At 38.9% G+C, this 24127-nt stretch overlaps 1 protein-coding gene across 1 annotated transcript in view; it reads right to left on the bottom strand.

Annotated features, from left to right (window-relative positions):
- Positions 1-24127, bottom strand: part of AKAP6 (A-kinase anchoring protein 6) — a 289841-nt gene that overhangs the window by 82146 nt on the left and 183568 nt on the right. Inside the window, 2 exon segments of the mRNA XM_048484616.1 lie at positions 18318-18352; positions 18354-18399. Coding sequence (XP_048340573.1) covers positions 18318-18352; positions 18354-18399 — 81 coding nt within the window.

Raw genomic sequence — 24127 nt, 5'->3', positions numbered from 1 at the left:
TATGTCTGTAGCTATAAGCACTCAATGGTGGCAGACATTTCTAGGAAGGCGCATCATACCTGAGTAGGGGTGCCAACTTCCAGGTGGTAGCTGGAGATCTCTCACTATTGCAACTGATCTCCAGATGACAGAGATCAGTTCCTATGGAGAAAATGCCTGCTTTGGAGGGTAGACTCTATGGCCGTGGTGGTGAACCTTTGGCACTCCAGATGTTATGGACTACAGTTCCCATCAGACCCCTGCCAGCATGGCCAATTGGCCATGCTGGCAGGGGCTGATGGGAATTTTAGTCCATAACATCTGGAGTGCCAAAGGTTCGCCACCACTGTCTATGGCATTATACCCCATTAAAGTAAAGACCTTTTCCTCCCCAAACCCTGCCCTCCTCAGGTTCCCCTTCCCCCCAAAATCTCCAGATTATTTCCCAACCTAGAGCTGGCAAACTGATGCCTGAGGATGTCCTCATTCAAAGTTTATTTTCTCCATGCAGTTGTGCCTACATAAAGGATTATCAGCAAAGATATTTTCATTCCATTGGCCCCGTAAGAAATTAAACAGCTGTAAAGACTGTGCTACCACAAATTGCAGAAACATAAGTCATTTATAATTTATACATAACAGAAAATGTAAAGGTAAAAGGCTGTGAATCAAACCCCACACTGGCTAGACTATTCACTGCCATAGCAAATCTCTCTTCTGCTTTCTTTTCTGCTTTACAAACGGTTGCACGCTCACCAAAACAGCACAAGAAAAGAACATAAGGTTCACACACACACACACACACACACACACAAATAATTTAAGCCTCACATGAAAATACTCTCAAACCAGATATCTATTAGTTAACAAAGCTTTACATTTTTTATTGATTCAGAGGAAATAGTACTACCAAACAATATTACAACTATTTTCAGCCATTACATTTCAGGTACATTTCACATGTTTCAAGCACATGCACAAAATTCCATATACTTTATTCAAATTGCCTGCATACATTTGCATGTCCTATGCAATTTGTGTAAAGTTCCTAGACAAGAAATAAAAGAATATCCTTACAATGAGAAATAAAATAAAAGTATATATAACCATTCTGATCCACATCCCTGATCCATTTCAATACTAAATGTTCAGTCTTCTTCAAAAAATTACTGAAGCAACATGTCACTGCGCTCATAATCTTCCCAAACCATTTTGCTTGAATTCTATATTCTAACAGGTTGTTGATATATATTAAATTATGTCTGATACACAGGCAGCTGTTTAAAATGTTAGTGGTTGAGCTATTTAATTCTTAACCAAAATCTGAACTTTTTGTTACAGTTGTTAAGTAGTATTAAATTTGTTAAGTAGTTATTAAGGCTGTAAGTGTCAAAATACATGGAATAACCATATATGTTCAAATGTTATCCAGATGTTTATCTTTCAGTTGCATTCACATTTACAGAAATATGAGACCTCTGATAAACAAAGTGTGTGTGTGTGTGTGTGTGTGTGTGTGTGTCTTCAGACACACAACACTTCCTTAGTGACATTTAATCACCAAATTGGAAGCTTTGGCATACACTCAGCTGAACATAAAGTTTTAATACTTGAAGGTAGAAGGCAGTGGATCACCCTTTATTATCTCTGGGAGCCAATCACAGCCCAAGTGCTGCTACAGCAGACTAATACCCAAGCACTGGTGTAGCCAATTGAGTCTGATCTATCCATACACATAGCAGGCCTCAAGTACATCTACTGTTGCAGGACAGAATTTACTCCAACATGGGTAGGTTCTTTTCACGGTAAGCTACTTGGGGTCCTCATTGGAAAGGAAAGTGGGACATAAATGATTAAATACAATCTAAATATATATACTTTTCTTTTTCTGTGGCATTAAGAAAGTAAATGCCAGTCTCCATCCTGTTTAAGGGAAGATGAGTGTGATCTAGACACCAAAAAGCAATTTCATTAAAGTTCTGGAAACACTGATAAAAGTAAAACAAAAGCAGGCAGAGTGAGAATGTCTTAAATATATGCTGATTTAAGGAATGGATTGTCCAAGGGTTAATCTTGGGGCAAAAGGCAAGCATATGAATAATAGAATCCTAGCGTAGGCATAATTAAGTATTATCTTCTTGTCAATTTAAAATCATGATAGGGACAGATTGAAATAGGGGAAGGGCAGAATCCAGACTCAAGGCTGAGACTCAATACTGGGATCAAGGTATACATACAAGAGCATAGCAAGAGCAATAACAAAGTAAAGTAAGGTCTGAAGCTGATAGCAACAATGGTAAACAATGGTAAAAATCAGGACAGAACCCGATAAACATAAAGTCTTCACAAATGACCAAGAGGGAGAAGGACTTCATAAACCAGATCAGCTAATCAAAGAACTTCCTCATCTACTAAGAACATAGGCAGCAAGCAGCAACCCTTCTTTAAATCATTCAGAAATCTTATCCCCACACTGTAAAAACCAAGTGGAGACTCTTGCTCACATTATTCTTGACTGTCCGAGATATGTGGGCATTAGGAATTTCTCTCCCAGGCTGGCCCTGGACAAATCTGAAAGAGACTCTGACAGTTCTGTAGTGGAGCTTCTGTTAAACAATACAGATGTCATGTGCTTGGAGAAAGTAGCAAAATTTCTTTTGCAAGTGACAGAACTTTCTGAGTAATGTATACTGCTATATACAGTCTTTCTGTCTGCGTTTTGAATGTACTGTTGATTTGTACTTCATAAATGTCCGGTAATGCTCTAGAGCCTATTTTAAATGCCTAATAAAGGTTGTTGTTGTTGTATGTAAATCTTATCCATGGAACTCAGACCTGTATGTTGACACTAAATAATTTCTGTGACACTTCAATACATAAAACAAGCCAAGATTTCAGCATTTTAATGCAAAAGTTCAAACAACAGTTGGTAAACTGTATGTCTTCATGCCATATCAATGGCATCTGAATGTCTGCCCAGTGCAATTGACTTGGTTCCTTTGTTTTATGTATTTGGTGCATTTATTTTGTGCATGTTTCAGTTATGGAAGAGAAGAAAAACACATCTATAGAAGCAAATGTGGGGATAAAAACTACTATCAATTAGTCATATCAAATATTACCAAGTTCACAAAATTGACAACACTAAAACCTAAAGAAGTCCCATTGACTCCAACTGATAGCCATTTAAGGACATCAAAATGAATTTTTAAATGAATTTTTAAATGAATGAAATATTCATTGCAGCTATTTACTATAACTCTTCACTCTGACTTAACAACAATGATTTTGTAGGTAATTATACTGAAAGAAAACAGGAACAGAAGCCTCAACTATTTTTTCAAACATTTTATTCCAAGTTAAATTTTAATTATTTCAGATGCTTTCAGTCAGGGTTATAGTATAAGGCAATATGGCACAATTTTTTAAAAAAATGAGAGCAATATATAAATATTTCAAGAGAGTCTACAGTACTTTATACATTAATAGGCCACAATGGTAGAACAGTGACCCTATTTAATGTAATTTTTCAGGCCAATGGTGATTGGCATTAGATACTGACATTTGAGAAATTGCCATTATATTGATTTTGTTCTTTGCATTTTAAATATCTCCTGGAGAAAGTGACACTGACAGAAGTTAGCCATCATTAGATAAAGCAATTTATTACTTAGGAAAAAACCCAGAATATTGAAACCATGCAATAATCTATAAGGATATTACATCTGTATTCATTTGCAACCTTTTACTCAACATGCAGATAAATTCCATTAGTAGAAACATACTGACATATGCTGGAAAAGAGTCACAAAGCCAGCAGTTAATGTTGCAAATTCTATAATATCACATCCACGAAAAAAAAATCCAATAGGAACAGACGGTTTAATAAATATTGTTATATTATGAAAGTTTTAGAATCTGAGCCAAACTATAAAATAGACAATACAGCATGGTGGGCCACCTGGTGGTCAAGTGAATCAATTAAAGTGGAAAGAAACAGACAAATGTTTGGTGGTGATTAACTACAGTATGTATTAAAGCATTAAAAATGTAGTTATAGTTGGAATACACAAGAGAAACAGAACTACTGAAATGGGAAACAAAGTCTGCATATGGTGCTTGTTCTGTTAGAAGCAAGACGTCAGATTTAATGGAGAAATGATATGTCATGGCAAAACAAGTTCTTAATTGTTATATTATTTTTGTTTTTGAATGTGTAGTAAGATAAATGAAATAATTTTAAAGATACTGGAGAATTTTTTTGGTCTGGAATAACTCCCCAAAGATGAACCCCCCCACCCCAAAACAAACCAACCATATCATCAGAAAACAAAGGTGTGATGTACAAATGGACGGTCCTGACTATATATCAGTGACATTTACATTTTTAATGGACCCAGCAGCAGCTCTGTGGAGTGCTTTAAGGCATAAAAAGCAGTACAAAAGGGAAGACTGCAATAGTTTATGCCCACACGTGCCGGTCATGAGGAATAAAGGACAGACATTAAAATTACCACTGAACGTCAAAATCCTTGTGTCATTGCTCAGTAAACATGACAACTGTAAAGTGTGAAAAGTCATACGGTGGTTTTGGGAACACTTCTTGGGAAGGATGCTGGCTCCTGAACCCTTAATTCTAGGGTAGAAGATAGAATTTCTACAGGCACAGTTTTTCTTTGTGACAAACTGAACCTGCCAAATTTCCTTTTCTGCACAACTATTAAAGTTGAAGCCTGTCCTCATTTACAGCTAGTAAACACCATCCTGAGTTATAGATGAGTTAACAGCAAGGACACATAAAATTAATACAGCCCAGCTTCTCCAGGCAAGCTGGCGGTCCCCAGATAGGAAGAGCTGGAGGATCTCAAACTGTGCTGTCAGGAGTGGCTCAGGATTTCATTGTCTCTGTGACATTTATAAGTCAGCATGGTGTAGTGGGCTCTAATCTGGAGAACCAGGTTTGATTCCCCACTCCTCCACATGAGCACCAGACTCTTAACTAGTGAACTGGATTTGTTTCCCCCCTCCTACATATACAGCTTGCTGGGTGACCTTGGGCTGGTCACAGTTCTTCAGAACTCTCTTGGCCCCACTTTCATCACAAGGTGTCTATTGTGGGGAGAGGAAGGGAAGGAGTTTGTAAGCTTTGAGATTCTTTACAGCTTTGGGATTCTTTACAGCTTTGAGATTCTTTACAGCTTTGAGATTCTTTACAGGAGAGAAAGGAAGAGTATAAATCTAAACTTTTCTTCTTTCTCTTGACTAATTGTGTAGAACTAGAACTGGATCAGGTCCAGGGCCCTTTCTATGTGGTACATGCTCTATTACTGTCAAAATGTTCCTGTTGTCCATTCAAAGAGTGATAAATATTGAAAAACTTACCATACAACTTACCATACAACATGGTAGTATGTCCCTACAACATGTTGTATGTCCCCACTATAGCACCTATAATATGAGGCTCAAATTTAATTAACCAAGAAGAAAAACAAAACACATCTTGAGGATTTCTGGATGAGATATATTTATCTATTTTACAAAAAGTATATCTTGCCTTTCTGCCCTCACAAGGGCCACCATAAAACATACATAAAAATCATATTTTAAAATCATTAAAATAAAAAAAAATCTCACATTATTAAAGCATTAAAACCAGAGCTAAAAGGCCCTTCATTGGGCTACCAGGACTATGCTATCCAAAATGGTGGCTTGTAGTCAGAGACCTGGGCCATGGCATAACTGGAGGCATTGCTATATGGAAGCCAACTAATACCAGTTCCACCTCTGGCCACACCTGTGGAATGCCCCTCCGATGCCAGCAGGGTCACATCCAGGCATTTCAGAGGGCTGTGGCAGCCGTCTGCTGGCATATTTGCCCCTACAACATGGTAAATGCACCAGGGATGGCAAATGTGCCGGTGCAACCCCATGCTGCCTCCAGGAGTTGTTTCAGTCCCCCCCTCCCCATCTGGATTGGGCTGTAAACATACAACTAATCATATAAGCTATAACACTGATACTGATATGGAGGGCAGAGCACAGAATCTCTGGCTTATATCTACACTCTGTACATTCAACAGAAATTTGCCTCTGAAGTTTGGGTTACTCTCAGAAATGGTGCAAGATAAAATGTGTGGCTTGCACTGGAAAGAGGAACCTGGTACTGATTGTCAGCAGTTCCTCCTACACGAGCTTGTTCTGTTCTCACAAGATCTTGTATGAAATTATATGAGCAATTTACCCTTTCTGCTGCAGTCCATGCCACATCTATATAGTTTCTGATAATCCCATTAGAATCACAAGTAGTAGTTCTCTGGGGGCACAGGGGGCTTAACTTGGAACAGGAAATTGGCAAAGGCCATTCTTCTAACTCCACCTCTGTTCACAGATGGAAGTCTTTCTTCCATGGAGAACAGAACATGCTGACTAAGAAGAGGGATGGGTGGGTTGTAAGAAATGGGGTATCTTCTCTTCTACATCAGCTATGCTGCTTGGCATTATGCTTCTACTCAGTGGTCCATACACACACTTGCCTTGCTTGCATGAGACTAGTGACAAACCATCTAAGAAAACAGTTGGTGTTCAAGAAAAAGGAAAAAAGGAATAGAGGAAGAGGAATGAGAAAGGCCAGTCACCTTCCTCCCCCTCATTAATAAAGCACCTATTGCTCATCGACTTCCTGTTTTCTGCCCCCCACATAAGGAGAGGCCAAAAGCTTTATTTATTGATATCTCTACAAAGCATTAATAGAATTAACCTTGCATAAAATGCTATTCAGCATAAACATGAATTGGACATGAGAAGTGCATCCTGTGGTTGTTAGAAACATAAATGCCAGTTAACACTGTCTTCTTTGACACTGTATTATCTCTTTCAGTCATTGTTAAAGAAAAATAAATAAAACAGGTATCTAAAAAAGTTTCAGGAAAAAAACTGGCTATTGTGGGTTTTCTGGGCTGTGTGGCCATGGCCTGATATTTTTAGCTCCTAATGTTTTGCCTGCATCTATGGCTAGCATATCATGGAGACTCCACACTGTGCCACGGAGAGAAACACATCTTACCCTGAGATGCCTCTGAAAATGTGAGTCATAGATGTGGGTGAAACATTAGGACCTAAAGCTATCAGACCACAAACAGACAGCCTGGAAAACCTGCTACAGCCAGTTTTAGAAAAAGCTTTCCTTTTATCTTGCAAAACACCACTTTTCATCAGTGAGAGAGAAGCTAAAGTCATATTTTACAAAAAGCTGCAATTTTTGCCATTTAAAAGTTAAAAGTTTATTAGCAAACTATAATCACTATCCTGATTGCAATTAAAAAGGCTCCCAAATGGGTCAACATACTTAAGTGCTATCTGCAATCATTTAGATTTTAACATGATGGTTATTACTTATTACCAGGATGCACAATGAGATATTGATTAGTTTTAACCTTTAGAACTAAGGATTCAAGAAAGGTCAAGGTAGTAGAGGAGTCTACCTTTCCTGTCTTGTAAACTTATGGCCTTTAACAGAATTCTAATGATTCCAGTTGGCAAGGCAGATCTGAAATTAGTTTATTCTCTTGTCAGGAAGGAAAGAGGACATTTTTAAAGAAATCCGCACAGACAGTGGATGTTGTACATTCTGTTTCAAACTGGAAGTTGTTGAAAGAGCACCTGAGTAATTTTGGGAGCAATTTCAAGCAGGTCTGTTTAGAAGTAAGTCATGTTTTATTTAATGAGGCTTACTCCCAGGAAACTGTTCTTAGGATTCCAGCAGCAAACTTATTACTGTTTGAAGTCACCCTCAATAAATGGGAGACAGTGGGCTACAAATTTGAAAGTAAATATATAGACACGCTTTGTCAACACTGTTATATGTACAGATGTTGACAACACACATAAAGAACTAAGGAGATCTTTGCCACCAGAATAAATTCTTTGGAACAGATTACAAGGATAGACAATGAATTCTTCAAGTTTGTAAAGGTTCAAAATATTGTAACAAGTTTAAACAGTCATAAATTGCTGAACTGCATTTAAATTTGGCTTTGGTAAACATGAACTTCTTTTATTGTTTCCTTAATCAGAATAAAATAATCTAATTGGGCTAATCTGTTTTACAAGCTAAAACAATGTAGAAGACATTAAAACAAGCTTTGTAGCTCTACAATATTTCAGCTTTCTTTCCCTTTGCTAACACTTGGAATGGCTTCTTGCATTCATATCCACAAACTGAACACAGAATTCACACTTCAACTTCAGAAGAGTTATGGGCAAGAGAAACATATAGCTGTTGTGTTACATTAATTTGCAGAACACTTGGCATTATCACTGCCAAGTAGTCAAATTGTTCCAGGTTGTTCCGGAAGGTTGTTATTAATAGCATGTTTTCTGAGTAAAGTTCTGTCTACTTTTGGAACTGCATTTCTGTTGCCAAGGAAACTCCTTGAAGCACAGCATTCTAGGAGCACACTGCTGCTTTTGTTTGTCAGTATCCTATTCATATCATCTAAGTAAGCACTTTACACACATTTCAGTCTACAGTTTAAAAAATTTAAGTGTCATGGCTTATGTTTCCCATCCCCTGAAACTATAATGTGCGTAGTTTCTTCTCCTTTTAGATCCTCAACGTTATTTCAAAATTATTTAAACAAAATGGAGAATTATTTTCCTCACTAGTTTGCAGCAAATCAAGTTTAAATCAAATCAGAGTCACAGTTTATAACATTAGACTTTAAAAGTTCATTATTGTTTTACTCTGAAATCAAAGTCGTTGTTTCCTACTGACTCCAGCCTACACAGTTGTTGAAGTAAGGAGCAAAACATGTCATTGAATTCTGAGGCAGAATTGTTGTTGTGATTAATCCTGGTCACATGGACCATCTCTGCCAAAAGGAGATCACTGAAGAAAGGTGACAAAGACAGTGATTTCCTGTCAGCAAAGAGTACGACAGGGCTGTCTAGAAGTGATGCAAATGAGGAAAACTTTCACCAGGGTTTGTTTGATCCATTCCAGGCCATAGCACTGCACAGAGCCAGAATGAAATGCACAGTGGTGTAGCAGCACACCCAGAGGAGAACAAGAACAGCACCTTGTAAAGTGCAGTAATATCACACCCTTTAACATTTCACCAGTGTAAAGAGCGACACTTTTGTTTAGTTGTAATAGTCCTGTCTTTATACCAATGACTACACCCTAATCTGTTCCTAACAAGCTCTCGCTATCACAGCTATTATTTATTTAATTTATTTCATATTCTTACATACCGCAATCTCAACAAAATACCCTAAGGCAGTTCACAAACAATAACAAAATATAACAACACTATAAGATCCACCAAAATACCAGCATAAAATGTAGCTTAAAAACCCTGCAGCAACAGTAAAATAATTAAAAATAAAATTACTGCAAAGCTATTGAAAGCATAAATAAGCAGAAACAAATGCAATGAAAGAAGGGAAAACCAAACCAAACCAAACAAGTCAAACTCAACAAAATAATCCAGAAATTTGCCCAGGCTAACACCAGTAAATCAAGAAATTTGGCACTGGGGAAAATTTACAGTGAGGGGATTCCACAGATGAGACTCCTTGATGGAAAAGCTTCACACATTATTAGATCATGACAAAAATGTGCAACAGATTGCTGAAGGTGCTCTCTGCCAGCTGTATGCTGCATTGAACTCTATAGACTGAATCAGACTGATTTAAACCTCTGATAAAGAATACAGTTTTAAATTATAATAACAGAACATAGTATTATGCATCAGAAAGCTGATAAACACAAAGTGGAGGAGAGAAATAAAAGGGCTATTTTCACAATGAAAAGAAGAAGTAAGAACCCTGAAGACCTGTACTGGCAGGGCTGGCTACAAGGTTTGTGGGCCTGCAGCAAGTTGTTGCCCTGACTTGGATCTCAGAAGCTAAGCAGGGTTGGCACTTGGATGGGAGCTAAGCAGGGTTACCATTTGGATGGAAGATCACCAAGAAATTCCATGGTGACTATGCAGAGGAAGGTAATGGGAAACTGCCTCTAAGGTCTCTTTTTGTGCTAAGTAGTGTCTTCCCCCCTGCATTGTATATGGACATATAGAGGCAGAAGTGTGGACAATTGTGTTAGTGGTTAGAAACTTCCATGATCCTTTCCATTGTTCTCCACTCCTTGATCGTCTAATAGCTAATATATACTTGAACCAAATCCCTCTCTGTAACCCTTGCTCTACTCTTTGCTTCCATAGGCTCTGTTTGTTTGAAATGATCTTGTTTGTTTGTGAAATCTTTATTTTTGATAAAGATTCCTTTTCTTTATGCATAATCTCCATGTTGTTTCTGGGTCTAATCTTTTAAGAAGGATCCCAGGATACACTACTGGAGAACCCTGTTGCTTGCCTCCGGCTAAGTCGCCTTCTACATTCTCTAATTCTCCAAAATTAATTATTAGAGGGCAGACCATCAATTCAGGGAACAATTGGGCCACACTTCTTTCTGAAAACTGCTGCACTGCCTATTATGGCAATTCTTTGTCTTTCCCCATTTCCTCAAGTAGAAAACTCTGAAAGAGGAGTGAAGGCCAGAAGTCCTGCTGTTCATAGCTGCTACTACAGCTTGACACTGACCTGCTGATAGTGGCCAAGAGGTGGACAAATGGTTACATCAACCAGGTATTGTGTCTGCGGTGGAAATGTCAAGATCTTTCCTGATTTTCCTGCAAATCTGAGACACTACTTAGCACAAAAAAAAAATGTGAGGAGCTTTGGAAATTCATATAAGTGTTTTGATATTTTCCCAGAAGTCCAGGAAATCAGGCTGCTCCCTCATGGGTGTGTCTTAAACAGTGAATAATAGACCTTTATTTAATTGCACACCAGCTATCCCCCTCACAAGGAAAACTAAGCCCAAAAGATATTAGGGTACATTTTCTCCTCATTTTTGGCATCAGAACACTTGAGGACCTCGGGATGCCTCTACTGGGAGCAGCAGGCAAACATTCCTTGGTAAATAATACACTTGAAGTAGACACACCAGAAGGATAAGCTACTGGGGCAGCATTTCTCTCCAGTTTTCCTTATGAAGCATTACCTTTAATAAGCATTTTGAATCCAGTTAGCCAAGTCAACTACTCTTTTCCTATAATGTGCTATATCAACACACTTTCTTATTAACCATTACAATAGCTGTACCGTTACATCTACCTCCTATGACACACAAACCTGTTGAAGATTTACTCAGGGCACATTTTATGAAACATGCATTTCAAGCACCTTCAATGCTTTTATAATTAACCCTCCAAATGTCAAAGGAGATACCAACATTTTTATATTTGTAAAGAAATGTTTGGTTAATTTTACTCTCAACATGCTACAATTTTAACAATCATATCTTACTCAATTTAATGGGGTTTTAATCTAACACACAATTAATCTTCTGGGGGAAATGTAAGGAATTATCATTAACTTTCTCTGCCTAGTACATTCATTTCTAATCTCCACAGCTCCAATAAACTTTGATTTGCTTAATTTTTGAACACTCCAGGCAGAAATCTTGCCTCAATACAGAGGTTTCTATCAAAGGATTAATGAGAAGAGTTTAGATGTTTGGGCCTGATCCTGTAAATCCTATGCAAGATCATTATCATGGGGAATTTTATGCATAGAACTGCAAGACCAGGCAGAGATATAAAAGGATGGAATGATGTATATTAACTCCATACTATGTGCTATAGAGACCTACTGAAATTAATCGGATATGTCCAAAGTATTTCTCTATTCTCTTCAAAGGACGTTCGACTGGCAATGCTTGAAGACAGACATGTTATATAAAGAAAGCACACATGATTTTAAACACCCATCTTTTTTACAATAATTTATGTTTCAAACATATCAGCGAATTCTCCTTCCTGGATTGCTTGCTTCATTCCTCCTCCAGCCTCCTCTTCCTCCTGTTTTTCTTCTTCCTCTCCCATTTGGGAAACAAAAAGCCCTGTAGCTGCTGCTTCAGACATCTGGCTGCAGTGAGCCTCGTTTTCTAGCCACCAGATGTGGAAGAAGCAGTGTTGTATGAGTGGGAACGGTTATATTAGAATTTGAGTCATCAACGTGATAGAGAAACAGTAATATTTAAAAAGTGTGTTTTATATTGTCTATTAATTAATATTTCAAAATAAATGTAGGGGTTAAAATTACATTTTCACCTACTTTTTCTCCAAGGACCTTAGGACATCATACATGATTCTCCCTTTTTCTATTTTATGCTCCAACAGCCCAATGGGTAGGCTAGCCTGTGGCAGTATGACTGGCCCAGGATCAGCTAGTGAGCTGAATGGCAGGGTGGGGATTTGAACTTGGGTCTCTCTGCTGTTAGCCTAAATACTATATTAGCATTCAAATGCCTTCTGGAGAACAAAAGGAAATTTCTCTCTAGACACAGAGAACCAAAACTATAACCAGGCCGTATGTCAGTTTTTAAAGGGAATATCCATCTGTAAAACCCATCTGTAAAATCAGGCAGAATGGTTGCCTTGTATCACTATGGAATGCAAGAAACTTATCACTAGGGTTATACACTGAACTGTGAATATACAGTTAATTTTCTCATACTCAGTTCTACAATTTCTATATTGTTATTATGCTGTTAATGTATGTTCTTGCCTTGCAATGTATTTGTTTTATTATAGATCCATCCCATTTATAGACTCCTTGGAGGCAAAGATTACTGCTGGCAGTAGTGATAACACAGCAGGTAACCTGGCAGAAAGGGTTTGCTGAGTTGGCTCAGAGGTGCAATTACTTACCAATTCAATAACTGGGAGGGAGATTCTGTGGATTTAAGAAACATGCCACAAGAAAACAGAAAGAGCAATACTTTCTACATGGCAAAGCATCATGAATTAAAACAAAGTAAAGATTTCAGACCACCAAAAAGATTTTTCATTCTGTGAATCTGCATGAAGATGACCAATTAGGCAGCTCAACATTCACTTGAGGCCAAACAGTACAGACAATTTCAGGGGATTTCTAGGCAAGATAATACTGTACCAAAGAAACCTGGAACCCGTTTCACACCCAAAAACTACTCTCAACTGCACCCTCATGTGGTGGCTGCTAGCATTTACCAAATCAGCTGAAAAGCTTCTGAGCAAACAAACTTCCTAAAGTTATAAATGCCAGCTGTCATCATGTGAAGATTAAAAAAACAAACTCAAATAAACCTCCCCCCCCCCCAACCCACTATGTAAAGGACTCTTCATTAAAGTTTTACACATTTTGGAAATTACACATATATAGAGTCTGTCTTAAAAACACTATAATAGTTCCTGTACAAATCATTTATGTTAAATGTTGCTCAGTGCAGCAAAAAAGTTCCTGTTGTTTAGTTTCTATGCTAGAAAACTTTGAATTTTGGTCAATGTATAAATTAAATCTAACCTACTTTGGAACTGGTTTGTACAATACTTTAAGCCAGTTTGTTACATTTGTATGAACAACCTAATATAAGTCCAAGTTACATAGAATCATAGAGTTGGAGGGGGCCATACAGGTCATCCAAACCAACTCCCCGCTCAATGTTAGATCATCCTAGCCCAAGTGTATCTCTGCCAAGCCACAGCTTGAAGATTGTCAGAAAGGGGGATATCCCCCACCCCCGCTGAACTATTCTTACTGTAAAAATATATATATTCATAACATCCAGCCAGTAAGTTTCCACCCATGGTTTATATCCATTATTGTTAGTCTTCTCAGCCAGGTTAACATTTACAATGTGGAAAATACATTTTGTGTTTTGGCTAGTGATCCACTTTACATTACATGCAATTATACAATAGTCATGGATTAAAGAAAAGATGTGGAAGAAAAGCAAAAAATCAGCACAGTGAATACTAACACTTGTATGTAGCGTTCCAGACTCAATAATCTTATTAATTCAAGTGAGTGGCCTTGAGAGGGCAATTAATAATAACAGTGCAACATTGTTTTGCTCTGAAGCTAGATCAGTAGCTTTCTACTGATCTAGCCCTGAACATAAGAACATAAGAACAAGCCAGCTGGATCAGACCAAAGTCCATCTAGTCCAGCTCTCTGCTACTCGCAGTGGCCCACCAGGTGCCTTTGGGAGCTCACATGCAGGATGTGAAAGCAATGGCCTTCTGCGGCTATTGCTCCCGAGCACCTGGACTGTTAAGGCATTTGCAATCTCAGATCAAGGAGGATCAAGATTGGTAGTCATAAATCGACTTCTCCTCCATAAATCTGTCCAAGCCCCTTTTAAAGCTATCCAGGTTAGTGGCCATCACTCACCTTCTGCTTGGCAGCATATTCCAAACCCACCCAAATCCACACGTTCACGTGAAGAAGTGTTTCCTTTTATTAGTCCTAATTTATACTTTTCCCCCCCAGCATTTTTTCAGTAGATGCCCCCCCTGGTTTCTAGTAAGTATTGTGAGAAGAGTACAATAATTTCTCTCTGTCAGCATTTTCCTCATACCATGCATGAATTTTGTAGACTTCCAATCCCATATCCCCTCAATAGCCTCCTCTCCAAACTAAAGAGGAGTCCCAAACGCTGCAGCCTCTCCCTCATAGGGGAAGGTGCTAAAACAGTCCCTCAATCATCCCTTTGTTGCCTTCTCTGCACTTTTTTTTCTATCTCCCTCAGTATCCCTTTTGAGATGCTAGCACATTGACCAGAACTGGACACAGTACCTCCAAGTGTAGTGCACCCACTGCTTTATATAAGGGCATGACAATCTTTGTGCAGTTTTATTATCAATTCCCTTTTCTAGTAATGCGATCCCCAGCACTTAGAGTTTGCCTTTTTTACAGCTGCCATGCATTGAGTTGACATTCCCATGCGGCTGAACTATCAAACTAAGAGCTAAATCCTTTTCCCTGGTCTACTTGAGTGATAGCACTGACCCCCCTGTAGCGTGTAATGTAAGAGTTTGGATTTTTTGCCCCTATGTGCATCACTTTGCATTTTGCTACATTGAACTGCATTTGCCATTTCTTAGCCCACTCACCTAATTTATCAAGGTCCGCTTTAGCAATTAGGCATTAAATTGGAAAGGCCAGCCTCTACACAAATAAATTTCCCATTCTGAATTATACAACCTATCACCTTGAGCAAGCTACATTCCCTGGCTCTTTCAGTTTCTTCCCCTTTAATCAAAATCAACTGTTCTCAATGTTTTTTTGCCTCTTGGACCATGCTCAGTCCTCATTAGGCCATCTGGGGGATACTGCTTGTGATTCATTTATGAAGTTGTTGGGGTTTTTTTGCATACCTAGGGAATTTCTCGATGCTAAGAACCTCCCACTTTGTCTCAGTGGGTGGCCTTGGTTCTTGTTGCTTTCCTTGAGTAGGAATGGGAAACCCTTTTTTTATTATTAAATGTAGCAACTATGACAGCATAAGTCTTCATAGGTTGTAGCTTATTTATGGAAGATAGTTGTAGGTTCCACTTTTGGATCCAGTCTTCTCTATGCAGATGCTTAAAAACTACACAGCTATTAGAAGACTTCTGTAGATGTTGGTTGCTGATGATATGTTGAAGTGATTAACAAGTGAATAGTTAAATTTTATTCTCTGCTATTTTGCTCCTATTCAAGAGGATAGGTAAGATGCATAAATAAATGGAGTCCTAAGATAATATTCTTTTTTTGCAAATGGGACCTCTCACTTTATGTTGCTGTGTATTGGCTTCATTTTTCTTTTTTCATGTACTTTTCATTACATAACTAAGACTGGACTTCTTTTTATTTATTTCCTCAATACCCTGCAGTTATCCCTAGTTCAAGCATTTTCTTTCTCTCACTGATTATTATTTATTATATATCCTTTTTTTTCTCAGATGTAAACAGATGGAATGTTTTTTAAAAACAAGATCTTATTTTGCCATTTTCCAACCTTTGTTTTTAATCCCCCAAAGTTTGATTCATTATTTCCAGGTCTTCACTGGTATGTGCAATACCTATGAAGTATCTATAAGCTTCGAAACTATCTCACCTTTGACAGGTGAGCTCTCCAACAACAGCTGTTTCCATGCTCAGATGTCATTAACTCGTGGCAGAAGACATGCCCACTGCACCATCTTTATACAGAGTTGCTGCTTAGTATTTTCCTTGTCTTAGTCTAAATTAAAGCACAGCAAAACAAAATGAACAGGGATTGCTGCCTAAATATATGCAAAAACTGAGGTACACTGCTAACAATTACTACTCCTGATAGAAGACCATGGCCCAGGCACACATACTGTTTTTGACATAAAAGAGTTAAACCTATTTTTAGGCAAGTGTACCAACACTCCTAGGTTATGAAAGCTAAACATCTTATTCTGCTAAATGTCACAGTGATTTCTCTGTTACGTTGGTGTATACACAGGCACCAAAATAAAGATGCATGATTTTGAAATGTAGGAATAGCCATATCATTGTGCTTTTGTTTTGAGTCATATTACAATATGCATCATATTATGATTTGCACTGGAATAAAAATATACTGGCACATTTGTTTCAGGATCTTTGGCCTGGAACCTTAGGAGCTGGAAAGTTATACAGTGCAAACCTTAAGCTATCGCGAAGCAAGACTCCTGAGCGGAAGTGGGTTTTCACCTTATTTTAGGTGTGTAGGTGCTCTTGAATAGCTGGAAGTCTTTTTGATATTTATTCATTTATCCCCTACCTTTCTCCTCAAAGGGAACTCAAAGCAGCTTACATCCTTCTCTCTTCCACCTACCATAGGGGAAGTATGTTATATTGAGAGTCTGTGACTTGGTCAAGGCCACAAAAAAGCTTCCATTGCAGAACAGGATCGGAACCTGGGTGTCCCAAATCCTAGTCTGATTCTCTAACCACTATACCGCCTTCACTAGGGATCCTGTTTCATTGATTTGTATGCTACAATCAGAAAATGCTGCAGTGATGCCTTTGGTTACTATGACCTTTCTATACAATCCTTTACTCATCTCTTGATACACTTGTGCTTAGGAGCATACTCATTTAATAACAAGCTTTCTTTTTTAACACAGATAGGTAAGTATTTTATAGAAGATGTATATAGCACATTGATTTTACTTTTGGGGTTCTTTTTGAAAATGCTCAGAGGAAGAAATGGCACACATATGAGCAATACAATCCTTGTGCAAATATGATTACAAACTGTGCTGTCCTAAGCAAAGTTATATATTCTAAGCTCATTGACTTCAGTAGCATTGAATAGCATTTGCTGATAGTTCCACTAGTGTTCTGAAAACATAAGTTTTAAAGAAACTACACAGAATTAAATGCAGAGTTTATTTTTTTTAGTAATTGTGTTTGAATAAGTTAATGCAAAGGCAACAAGGCAGAGAAAACAACTTCTATTTGACTTTGAGTGTAGAATTTCTTCTATAAGAAGTAAAAAGCTAGAGGGTAGTTGATTCTTGTCATTATACTGTTGCTGATTCTGTGGTTAGTTATTAATTTTATTTTTTATGATTCACAATCTGCTGTTTGGAACCTGCCATATACTCCAATTCAAGATGTGTCAGAATTAGTCCAATAAAAATTGCCTAAATGAGGAAGATTTACTACAGCTTGATATTTCTATACAGTCCCAAAATGCCCCCCTCCAAAATTTGTCAGTCACATACAAAAACTGGAATGGAACTCAAAAGATGATATTACAGATTTTGAAGAAGTTATCTCAATGCCTTAAGCTAAGACAGAACAGCAGTAATCTTTCCAGCTGGTGTGACTAGCAGAAAAGAATTCTATTTAGAAAGACACTTTCACATCTAGCTCTTGGTTTATGTTAGATAAAAGGTTTACAGTGAATACACAAGTCTACAATTAACTTACAATCAGGGGTATTGACTTAACAGGAGAAAGCTATTTCATATATATCTAATAAAATTAAATTGGAAGAAACCTGTATCTTTGAAGCAATAAAATAAATCCAAGGCATATTTTTTTCTTTACTAAAGAAGTCTGAAAGATAGATAACATCCAGAAAAAAGCTCTAATCAAAACACATTTTCTAAACACAACTATAATTTCTTTCCTTCATTTTGTTTTTGCCTGTTTAGGAATTCAGTTTCATTTCTTTCTATTCACTCCAAAGACAACCGTTGTTCTTCTACAGAACTGCACTAAACAGAATGTTATAAAGGGAACTTTCTCACAATTATGATGTTGGTACAGGCTGTCAGCACAGAGGGGATGGAAATGAGGTTGGGGACAGGGAAGGGAATTCTAATAGACACCATGATATATACAATGAACGTAGGGCTATCCTGCTTAGGTGAGAAAGAGACTTGGTCAAACTAATCAGATCTTCTTACCAAGCTAGGGTAAAAGCAGTAACTGGAAGCTCTTAACCTTGTAAAGAGATGCAGCTGCTGCTCCTCCCCCAAACATCATCAGGTCTTGGCTGTCTATGCTATGGGATTCCATATCAAATCAATGATCCCAGGAGCTCCTGGTGGTATTCTAAGATCAAAGTCCAAAAGGCTGCCGATAAGGAACAAAATGTATTATGCATAATAGGGAATAGCTGTTAAAATCCTGTATTAGAATGAGAGATTCTTGAAAATACATGTTTTTTTCCTTGCCTGAACAGGTACTTATATTTCAACAGGATGGATGAAAATTCAAATCCATTATATAATGTGACCTAAATCTCAGCAAATGATGCTAAATCTCTTTCCTTTAACAAGATTTGAGACATATTGGCCCCATTAATTTGCCTTTCCAAAAACTTAAAAAATAGGAACCACACATTAGGGCTGCTGGTGAAGGCACCCCAAGATGATAACATACTAGCAAATTTCTCTGCAAAGGGACATTATATGCTATTGTCTTCACCAAAATACCACTTCCACAGAAAAAGTGAAGCTCAATCCATTCCACGAGTCATCTCTCTACCTGTCTATCCAGCTCTATCTCTGCCAGATATATATCCTACATTTATTTTCATGCATGAGTAGCTAGCATTTTCAACTTAGCAGCTTTAAGATGGAGCAGATTAGATATGGTACTGCAAGTAGTGGAGCTAGAATTGAATCTGAGTGTGGAACAGGTGTTCCCTACAGACATGTTAGAAACAAAGGTAAGGACAGGAAGTCAAAACAATGGATCATGGACCAGTACTTCTCAGCGTCATTCACTTGCATTCAAAGAGACGGATCCACTAATGGTTTTTGCAACAAAGATAAATCATTAGGAATAAGGGAGCTTAAAAGGTTAATGTTATTTATTCTCTATTGAAAGCCTAGTGAATAAGTAAAACATTGTGATACAAAAGAAGAAGAATAAGACACACATGAAAATCTGCAAAACTATCTGCAGGATAACTCCAAAAGGAATCATCCAGGACTTGCAAACTATAGCACTTCAGGCTTCATTCATGGCAATGGAATATAATTAAGAACCCAAGGACCATATGACAGCATATGATACTGTAGGTACTGCTCACAAAACTAATTATTTTGGCATATTTACATTTAAAACAGAAATATCTACTCACCAGTAGTGGTGACTTATAGGGATTCAGTTACAAATACCAAATGTACATTTACAAATTGAAAGTGAAGTATGCATATATCAGTGCCAAAACTAAATTAAAATTGAAGGCTTTCAGAGTTTTAGATTAAGAATTCAAGTCCAGCACTGATACACACAACATTGAGTAGAAGAATTTCTGCTTAGGGTGTGGTTAAAGAATATCACTGCATGCACAGGATTTCTTAATTCTTCCCACTGATTACCATATGTAGCTTAATATGTTATCTTATATTCTAATGGTAGATTTTGCTAAACCTGAGAGTTCCACCCTAAATTAATGGGTGTGAGCTGTAGACAGAAAAATAGATCTTCTGCAGCAGAGAAATGCCCTTCATTTGGCAGCAGAAAAAATGTGAGAATGTAAAAGAGACACACACAGGGGTTCTAAGAGCACCCAAAGATGAGTAAAGAAAGGAGTGCCTGTAGTTTTAAGAAACTGATTCCCACAGTATTCCAGGCTTGGTTCTGTCAGTAAAAGGCAAGGAGAAGGTGGGGTCCTTTCCAGGTCTATTTTGGTCTTTGAGGGAGGACACATTGGAATCAGATTTGGGACCAAATTTGCAGCTCCAGGTTGGGAAATTTCTGAAGATTTTGTGGTGGAGTCTGAAGAGGGCAAGGTTTGGGGGCCTCAACAAGATATAAGACATTGAGTCCAGTTTTCAGAGCAGCCATTTTTTTCTCAGGGGACTGGATCATGTGCCAACTAGAGGTTAGTTGTAATTCTAGGAGATCTTGGGTCCACCCTGGAGACTGGAGGCAATCCCTATTCCTAGCAACAACTTCTGTGTGGCTTAGAATGACTGAACTAAGTCAGCGGCTTATTACTGTTCAATGGCAATACCTGAGTGAAACCACTGTAGTGTAATTATAGCTAGACTCTGTCAAGAGATAAGATCTGAGAGATCCACGTTCAAATTTATTTATTTTATTGGACTTCTATACCGCCTTTCCCCTTCTGGACTCCTTATCTTCCTGCCAAAACTCACTGCCAAAACTCACTGGGTCACATACTTTCAGCCTTTCAACTTACTTTCAACTTACCTTGCAGGGTTGTTGTGTGAAGAATATTAAAATAATATGAGCTGCTTTGGTCCTTAAATGAGCAGGTGGGGTATGAAATATAGAGTTAAATGTGGATTTAGACCAGGAGATAGATAAAAGGTAAGCTTGGTGAAATGGCTGAGAAGTTAGAGAATATAGACAGAAGGGGAAGGGAGAGGATATGGTGGTTGTCAAGGGAGGGAAAGGGGAGATAGTGTTGGGAGGGGACACAGGGGAAAGTGGGGGTGCACCACCCGTAAAATCCACGCAGGGTTCCCTCATCATGCAAGTGGGCCTGGCTCAGCGGGACGGTCAATTCACACAGCTTTGGCCATACAGTTGTTTTTTTAAGACAGAGGCTGGCTGGAGGCTTTCTGAGACAGAGGAGTGGATGGGATAGAGCACCCAGCTCTCAGGAGCCCGCTTTCACACCGGAGGTGAGCCCGGCTGGAGTCAAGCTTGGCGTTCCTGCCACCTTAATTAACGCCAGCTCAGGACTGTCCACATGGGCTGGTCCCAGAAAGGGCCGTGAGAAGCTGACACCGTAGGAGTGCATTAAGCCTGGCACGACCAACATCCCTGGAGCCTCACGGCCTGTCGCCGAGGCCACAGGGACACTTCCCCCCCACCCTACAATTTGCCTCTCCAAGCGTGCATGAGCAGAGCATGCTGAGCCTCAGGCTGACCCTTGAACCAGGGGCTGCTGCAAGATCCAGGGAGGGCTGGGAGGTGCCGAAGCCATGCCACGTTCGCACTGACAGCAGCGCTTCAAGGCTGACATTCCCAGGAAGAGTACGCCTTCCCAGCACACTACGGAAATGCATGGCTTAGCGGTGAGAAGTCTGGTAGCAGCTCTAATACAGCCCAGCTGCCCTGTCTGCATGAATATAGGCTTTAGCCTAATGAAAATGGGCGGCGCTTTGCCATCCCCTAAGGCCACCATATATTCCACCCACGTCACGGAAACGGCCATTAGGAGTTCCTAAGGATTGGAATTTCCCTTGTTTGCAACAATCCTATCTAGGAAGGGACCTTAGAAGAGTTATGTGGTTAACTAATATCAACCATAGGAAATCTTTGAACTTACTCCAAATGGAACTCACTGTAATGTTTTCATTCACTTTGAGAGTTGCCACGCAGATTTTAATTGTCAGTTTTCATTTTTACCTTGTATCTTGTGTATTTTCACATCATGTATTCTAAATATTGATCTTCTATGCTTTAAATGAAACTGATGATGTCTACTTGGGTATAATTCTTCTTTGTGGGATGCATTCTCTGGTTTATATTAGCTTATTTGGCACCCATCCCTCTGTTGTACGTACTTCTCCTGGAAAAATATGGCAGTTCTAGAGGATGGAATGCATGGCAATGTACCCTGCTGAAGTTTTTTCCTTCTCCAAACCTTACCCTCAGAACCTCCATTCCCAACCTGGTGATATCAACCCTAACAGAGAACTGATCTCTGCAGCTGGGTGATCTGTTGTGGTTGCAGGAGTTTTCCAGGCTCCACCAGGAGTTTGGCAAATCTAAAAGAGAAGGAAGCAGGAAAGAAGGAAAGAGCCCTTGGGGTTTGGGCGGTCTATAAGACTGATAAATAAATAAATAAAATAAAAGGGGAGGCTATGGGGGGACTTACAAGAAATTATAAGAGAAAATTGTGGGAGGGGGAAATGAGACGTGTCCTGCAAGTCCTTCTGGGTTCCTGCTTGTATCATCTAAACTAGGTACAAGATGATCCCAGACACTGAATTCTGGATTCATATTATATTCAGTTGACAAGACTGTCTATGAAGAATTACACATCCAGTGCAACCTTTTAACTTGGAGGCAATGGGAAAGAAATCCTGTGGGTAAATTAATTAAATTCACATTTTCATTCCAAATTAATAGAATGCCAGGATTATTTTTTGGGTGTCAGTAGAGCTGTTCGTATAATCAACAACAATACAAATCACTTTTCTGCCTCAGAATTCTGGAGAATGAACTAGCATTTATGAGGTCCATCTTAAGGTACTTTCAGGACATCAATGGAAAAACAAGTTAGCAGAGTGGTTAAAAGCTCAATACTCACAATTAGCAACTCCTTTTATTCATAGAAAAATAAAATTTGACAATTACTAGTAACTATCTCAAAACCTTTCAAACACTTTGAGTTTCAAAAGCTCTGTGCAACATTACATATGGATTGATCACACTTCGAGAGAGAGATATGGTATGAAAAGGTCAGAGACAACACAAATAAGGTGAAATGTGTACGTTCCGCCATGGCTACTGACTTACAATTTTTACTTCTCTTTGATATACTCTGTGCTGCCCTCATATGACAGTTACTGAATTGGTGCCATTTAATCAAGGGAGTGGAAAGTACATTGATTAGTTAACTGCCATTCTGACCCATTATCAATAATATATTTGGCATAATCTGGGTTCTCTCTGATTTAGTTCCTGAGACATTAACAGATATCTAGGCCTGGCAGAAAGAAATCAAAGAGTGTATCATCCAGTTAACTGGTATTCTGAACATGGCGATGGTGGAAAATGCCATCAAGTCACAGCTGACTTATGGTGATCTCTTTCTCACACACATTCAGAGGTGGTTTGACATTGACTTACACATCCAAGTGGGGTATGTGAGAGTTCTAGAGACAATGGCACAAAGGTTACCTGGCAGGAAACTGTAGCTTGGGAATTAACAGTCAAGCCTGGTTTCCAATACTGTATTAACCACTGCCACCTACTCCAAGTGGAATCCAGGATAGCCCTCTGGTAGCCCTCTAGATTCTGCACAACTCTCCAGTAAAAACCCATTATTTTTATCAAGAAATTCCACATGGGGTGATGATCCTAAGTCAATCATATCCCTTGCCCAATCTAGGTACTGATGGCATGCCTTGGAAAGTCCCCTTCCTCCTGACTAGGCAAGATTCACATACAGTATCCACGTGGGGCCAAATGGTGTTGTACAGTGACCCAATCCCCTGGAGAGTGAGGGAGTCCCTCAGCTAAGGTGGAGAGAGTTCAGGCTAATAGAGATCCCACAGGGGTGAGATCAAGAACCACTGGGAGCCCCTGCAGAGTGGTCTTGAACAGCAGGCTAGCCAGGAATCAGAATCCAAAGTGCCTGCAGAAGCAACCCACTTACCTGCCCTGCCCCAGCTGTGATGCCTCAGGCAATTAGATCACCTGAGTCAGCTCACTGAAGCAGACAGCAACACAGAGAAGTGTTGCAAGCAACAAGGCAAAGCATGTGATTGCTGGCTTGAAAGAGATTCCTGCTTCAGCAAGGAGAATCTCATTCCTCACAGGATGAAGGTTGGGCCACTTTGAGGACCTCTCACCAGGCAAGACTACATGCTGTAATCTGATACCCCTGGTCAGCATCTTAGTTCAGCACAAATGGACCCTTTTTGCACAAACCTTTAAAAATGTTTTGAGGCAGAAAATAAGGCATATCCTCCATGGAATTCCACATTGTTTTTACCCCCAAAACATTTCATTTGCATTCTCAAAACATTTTAAATGAATCCTCTTTTAAAATGATTCTCCAGTTGAAACGTTTTGAAAACATCTTAAATTGACTA

This window comes from Sphaerodactylus townsendi, linkage group LG02, assembly GCF_021028975.2.
Source record: "Sphaerodactylus townsendi isolate TG3544 linkage group LG02, MPM_Stown_v2.3, whole genome shotgun sequence".
NCBI lineage: Eukaryota > Metazoa > Chordata > Lepidosauria > Squamata > Sphaerodactylidae > Sphaerodactylus > Sphaerodactylus townsendi.
The sequence above is the reverse complement of the archived record's forward strand: the minus strand, read 5'-3'. Positions and strand labels throughout refer to the sequence as shown.